At 39.3% G+C, this 6,502-nt stretch overlaps 1 protein-coding gene across 1 annotated transcript; it reads right to left on the bottom strand.

Annotated features, from left to right (window-relative positions):
* Positions 1-504: 504 nt before the first annotated feature.
* On the bottom strand, positions 505-3,156 carry LOC105042551 (CSC1-like protein At4g35870). Its single transcript, XM_010919819.4, is given in 2 exon segments — positions 505-2,291; positions 2,294-3,156. Coding segments are annotated over 2 exon segments (2,415 nt in total). The 5' UTR covers positions 2,940-3,156; the 3' UTR covers positions 505-522.
* Positions 3,157-6,502: the final 3,346 nt, after the last annotated feature.

Here is a 6,502-nt window from a genome sequence, read left to right as displayed (position 1 = left end):
CTTTCTGATCGTGATCAGGACTTGCCCTTAAAGTCTACATCATACATGCCATATTCATACATTTAACAAGTGCGAAGTAAGATTCAGAGCATAAAGTGGACCATATGATATGAGGTACTATGACAGCTGATCTTTTGAAATGATAAATGAACACTGTTACCAACAAAAATGATAAATCAACACATTGCTTCAATGGAGTTATATTAAGAATGCCAAACTGCTCAAGAATCTCTTGCTTCTAAAAGAAACTCTGAGTGACAAAATTTAACTCTAGCAAACTACATAATTTGTGCGCTTCATGTTACTCCAGATGCGAGTCTCCATAATATAACGTAAACATAAATCTTTTCAATATTATGCACCACCAAAAATACAATGGATTTGTACCTTGTATAAAAGAATGCCTGCATTCTAGAAACCAAATATTATAAACCACCACATAATACAACTAGTTACACACTAATAAACATGTCCACTGCCCAACAATGTCAACAAGCATAAATATGAAGTTTGAAGTCCTCATCATGATTGATATATATTCCAATCAATGTCAGGTTTTGAGAAAACCTCATAATCAGTTGGGCCATCTACAAAATTATCAACAGTTTGCATTCCTTCCAAAATTGATGGCTGCAGCACGTCAGTTCTGGAAGGGAACACTTTATAAAACAATAACAACCCAAGAGTGAAAATGGCCTGCAGCTTCGTAGGGTCACCCTTTACTGAGAAGTACAATAGCATTGACAGAAGAAACAAGACCACACAGAAATGCATGATGCACAACACCCTGTCCATTAGCTTCCCATCATTACCAGCAGGGAAGCCTCGAACTCTGTACACGAACAAGAAGTTGTACTTGTCCACTACATACCGATAACCAAAGTAAATAGCACCCACAGGAACCACAAGTGGAGCAAACAGAGAATAGATCATGGTGAGCGCGAATATTGTGAGGTTAAATGCATAGTATTGCGCAAAGTCAAATGTCTGCTTTGGAGCATGGAAGCTCCGGCTTATCGGGTATATTGACAGATCATGTGCTTCCACACCATTCAAATCGGAGCTGTCTTCTCTCTCAGATACGAGAGGCATCCGTAGATTATTTTCTTCATTGTTCTGCTCCAAAGGGTAATCCTCAGTCTGTTCTGGAACCAACTGTATCATGTCATTTTTCCGAAACTTCTTTAACATATTTTTTATCCACGGTATCGGAGCCAACAGATCAAATGAAATCCCTAAAAAGGTGCTTGTGATTAGAAATGCAAGAGATGAGAGGCATGATCTGGATAGGAAAGAAGCACTCATGTACTGTTCTATCCGTTTACAGTCTTCGCCATCCAAGTAACACCTCCCCATCTGTAATATAGCACCCTCAAGTGATGACTCGACCAGAGCTCGCAGAAGGATGAGATTTACCAGAAAGAAGCAAACCATCTTTAGTAATGAAGCTCTTTGCTCCCCTGATACCGTGATATGGCATTCAAACTTGGAAAGGTAAGATAGCACAGATGGGATAATAATGTACATGCTCACAAATATAAGGACATTAGGCAGGAACTGGAGAATTACAGCCGCAAACCAGCTCGAGCCCTGAAGCCAAGTCAGCCAATGCTGAGCATTATCCATAGCTTCTGCATTAATGATCCGTGCAGCACTCTTCATTGCGCTGATGATCGCGAGAGGTGAACTGCAGAACAGCAGCAGTAGAAGAAGGCAAGTGTTTACAGCCACCCGTCGAAACCGTAATGAGAGTTTGTTCAAGCCCAAGTGGTTCCAGTAGATGTCAGCTGCCGGAGGGGCCCGCTCCACCCTCCATCGGCTCCGCCCAAGCTGAAGCTCCATCAGAGGGAAGAACCTCCCTATGGGCCTCTTCTTCCTTTCACTCTTGAAGTCCCTCACGGCCTTGTTGGTGGTGTAAACATCTTTAAAGATCACAAAAGCAATCCCAGCACCCTGCGCACGCCCTTCCCTGTATTCTGACAGCTTACTCTCCAATAACAACCTCAAATTATACAGCTTTCTCAACCTCTCCTCATCAGTAAAACCCAATTTTGTGGCAATATCGTCCCATATCTCTTTCGCTCTCCTCCAAAGCCAGTGCTCTCCAAGATCACCGGCACCATCACCACCATCAACGAGGTTTCGCGCATCCATCCGAGCTTCCAACCAAGATATGTCGTTCTGGACCTTTATCCACTTGGATGCAAGGTACTCCAGGGAGCAGAGATCGAATGGCACGATGACCCTGTAGACCTTGCCGGGATATCTGTGCTGGAAGTACTCCTCCAGCGGGCCTTATCGGCAGCAAGATTTTTGGGTATCCCCTGAACCATGACGGTGAAAATTGCGACGGAATTGGCATTGGAATCGCTAGGGTTACCATTCCCATCCCGGAAGCGGGTGATCCGGAGGTCGTCCTCCATCTTGGAGATGCCGAAGTGGGCAAGGACAGCGATGAGGACCATAAGGAGGAAGTGGACCCAGAGGAGGGACGAGCCGCGGGGTATGTGGCTGATGGTGGTACGGGCGAACTGGTCGGCGAGAGGGGCGGAGCCGGCGCAGAGGTTGAGAGGGAGGGCGGCAGCGAGGGCAACGAAGGCGACGGCGAGGAGGACGGCGAAGCTGGCGCGCTCGATGACGAGGAACTGGGCGGCGTCGGCGCCGCAGTGGAGGGCGATCTGGGCGGCGGTGGAGTGGTAGACGGCGAGGAGCTTGGCAGCAAGGGCGGAGGGGCCGGGGAAGCGGCGATGGTCGCTGCGGAGCTTGACGAAGAGGAAGAGGAGGAGGCAGGAGGCGGCGCCGGCAGCGGAGATATTGAGAAGGTACTGGATGTTGCCGTACCAAGCGGCGGGGTAGTCTGGGTCGGAGGGGGAGGGCGGAGGAGAGGAGGAGGAGGAGGCCATGGAGGAAGGGAAAGGGGAAAGCGAGGAGGAGATCATGAGGAAGAACGAAAAAAGGGGACGAAGGAGAGCTTTGCCCTCATGGGCAGGCGAATCCCTAACCCTAACCCTAACCCTAAGTCTACGATTGGTGAAGAAGGGGGGAACAGACGAGGGTAGGAGAATTGAGAATTGAGTTCTCTTCTCTTTGTGATCCCTAACCCAAGTCCTAATTTTTAGAGAGAGAAAGAATTAGAAGAGAACTTTTTGAGTGTAAACTTTTAGGAAGGATGAAATAAAGACCGCGAGAGGTGTCCCAGTGGCAGGTACCTTCTTGTTTTAACGTGCGCCGAACGGTAGAAAATGCTGATCACCATAGGATTCCAGGATTCGGGTTGTATTTTTTGCGCGAAAGAATGATCGATCTTATTTAGCACCCTTGGCCGTTGGATCGCGCTTCGTACAGAGCTCAAAGCAAACAGAATCGGTTCATTCATCGTAAGCGCAGCTTTCAAATCAATCGTTACGCAATCCAACGGTAGATTCGTCCAAAAGAAGGTGAATCCTTTTTTCGCTCTGAAGATACAACCTCGTCCTAGGATTTTAACTTACTCGAAGGTCCTACCACATACATCTATAACAAAAATAACGGAGCTATCACATTATAATTTTTCTTTTGTTAATTTTTTGAAGTTATACCATCAAATCTTGCCTTCACCGGAAATTAGAAGGTCAAAAAGTTACCAATTTTTTTTTTAAGGAACAAGGGGATAAAATTATTGTGCTACCGCCGGTGATTTTTTTTTTTTTTTTTTGTATGATTTAAATATTTTTTTATTTTTAAAAATTTATTGTTGAAGATTAGGATGGAAATTCTGTCTGAGGTACCGAGTCATCTTGAAGCCATGGAGATCAACCTTTGATTGGGCAAAAAAAATCATTATTTTTATTTTTTATGGTCCCATAATACTGCAACTATACCAATAAATGGCCCTTTATAAACATAGAATACATGTCTCATATGCATGATGCTATTTAGGTCATGTTTGGTTGAAGAAAGTTAAACTCTATAATAAAAATAGAAATGAGAGATTTTTGTTCCAACTATTTAGTTAAGGAAGGTCCCATTCTTATTCCAATTCTAAAAAAAAATATCTCAATCTTTTAAAATCTAATCCTTACTCTCTCCTATTATTCAAATCCCAATTCGATTCCAATTATAATTTCAGTCATGGATTCAACATATCATGATTTTTCAATCACACATCAAAAGATATCTTAATGTTTTGAAAATTTTGAAATTTTTGACTTAGCAACCATTAGAATGCACATGCACATTCTGGCGGAACATTTGCCACAGGATTACTCCAAATGTGAGACTACATCCTATCTTCACTAAAGGTTTGACGACTATTTTTATTTGTGTAGGCTATTTTTTCTTATTTTCATCATTACATCTTAATCAACTAACTATCTACACCACATCCATACTTGTTGCTACTGACCCGAACTGAAGTTGAGATTGTTAACTCTAAGATTAACTAAGGTCAGCATTATTTTTGGGATTTTTTCAATATGTTGCCTAGATATGGAGCCCAAGAGGGACGGTGAATTGGATCTTTTTAAAATTTTTGAGATTAGTGCAATCAAGTAATGTGCTAAAATATTGAGTGGAGTGAATTGATTAGATATGAAAATAAAGTCAAACACAAATAATAGGTAATCAAGTATAAAGCACAAAGAATAAGAAAAGAGATGCAAGCACAACAAACACAAAAAATTTATAGTGGGTCAGTGCCAACTTTGCACCTACATCCACTCCTCAAATCTCTACTTAAGAATTCAATCCACTAAAGGATTTCAAAGATACAACATATCGGACAACTCCGACTCTTACTATCCAAGTAAGAATACTTATTTTTCGGATACAAACCAACCCTCAACAATCCGATTTTAGGTTCGGATCAACCCAACCAAGTTTTGAAACCTCCTAAAACTCAAAAATTCAAATACAATGTGAGAAAAATATGGTACAAAAATTTCAGCACAAAATCTTCTTAAATGAACACAATAAATACAGTAGAAATATAATACTAAAGGAAAAAAAAATTTTGCTGAACACCCTCAATGAATTGCATACTTGATTGCAGCTGGAAAGTGGTTGGTGAGATGATTGAATGTTTCTTTTCCTCTCTTTTAGGGATTTTTGAACTTTTCATGGATGTGAGCATGATTTTTGAACTTTTCACGGATGTAAGCTTTGAATGCTTGCAAAACTTGTGATTTTCTACTTCAAGTGAGTATTTATAATCACCATTTATACTTGAGAATGTCTTAAAATTGGTTTAGAGCCGTTGGAGAGTGTTTAATACGTATTAAATGTATAAAAAACGAACTGAAAACTAGCCATTGCGAACTCGTCTAGAATGGGTCATCCCATATGAGTCGTCCCACTATGACTGAAAAGTCCCATGGGATGCCTCATTTGGCCAGTTTGAAAATCAGACTTTTTATTTTGGTCTCCGGATCTCAGGGGTCGTTCCATTGCATGCCACAAGTCAAAACAGTGCATGTCGGCTGCTCAATGAAAAGAGATGATCCAGATGGGTCACCTCATTTTGTTGCAATCTAATTTTTTATACATTGAAGGTTCGAAACTTATCAGAATACTTTCAGACGTTCTCAAATGGCTTCAAATTAATTAAACACTCTCAGAAGGCTTCAAAAACTTCTCTAACATGCAGAAATTTTAATTTTGGCATACTTGATGAAACTTTTTAAACTCAATCTTTTGGACTACTTGAAACACCATAAAAATATTTTTCAAAGACAAAAGACATATTAGTAGTCCCCTCAAATAGTTTGTGATCATCAAAATCAATTCTTGGAGCAACAATCTTCTCCTTTTTGATGATGACAAAATATTTGAGTGTTCATAAAATAAGTTCTTAAAGCTCAAAAAATTTAAGTTTGTGAAGCACTTGTAGGAATATGCTAAAGATAAAAAATCGTGAGATACATATTTTCAGCAATTTTAATGTTTGAATTCATTTTGCCGAAACTCATTTGTGAAGGTATCAAAATTTTTCTAAGGATTGTTATTAATCAGTTAAAATTCTCTCCGTTCTTGTATGAAACAGATAAAAATAATCATTTTAACTATTTTGAAAAAGATCTCCTCCTTTCTTATATAAAGAGTATTCAATTTGTAAAATTTTTTTTATTGAAGCAGAGATAGTTCATAAAAGAATTTTATTCTTCTCTTCTTTATTTTTAATATCAGAGCAATAAATGTGAAAGGAATGTTTCTCTCTTTTTTTTCATTTTTATATCAAAGCAAGGATAAAACCATTTGAATAAGAATTAAAAGAGAAAAAATTAAAGTATTTTATAAAATCAAAAATAAATATATCGAGATATTTTATCATTCATGTAAAAATAAAATTATCAAAAATACTAGATCACTCAAGAAAAATAGATGTATCAGAGCATTTTTTAATAAGTATCAAAATGAAGGTAAAAATAGATGTATCAGAGTAAAAAATGGACGTATCAGAGGCGTATTAGTGCAAAATACTGTACTAGAGTAAAAAAAATTAAAAAAAAAAATAAATTTAAAAAAT

This window comes from Elaeis guineensis, chromosome 4, assembly GCF_000442705.2.
Source record: "Elaeis guineensis isolate ETL-2024a chromosome 4, EG11, whole genome shotgun sequence".
Lineage (NCBI taxonomy): Eukaryota > Viridiplantae > Streptophyta > Magnoliopsida > Arecales > Arecaceae > Elaeis > Elaeis guineensis.
The sequence above is the reverse complement of the archived record's forward strand: the minus strand, read 5'-3'. Positions and strand labels throughout refer to the sequence as shown.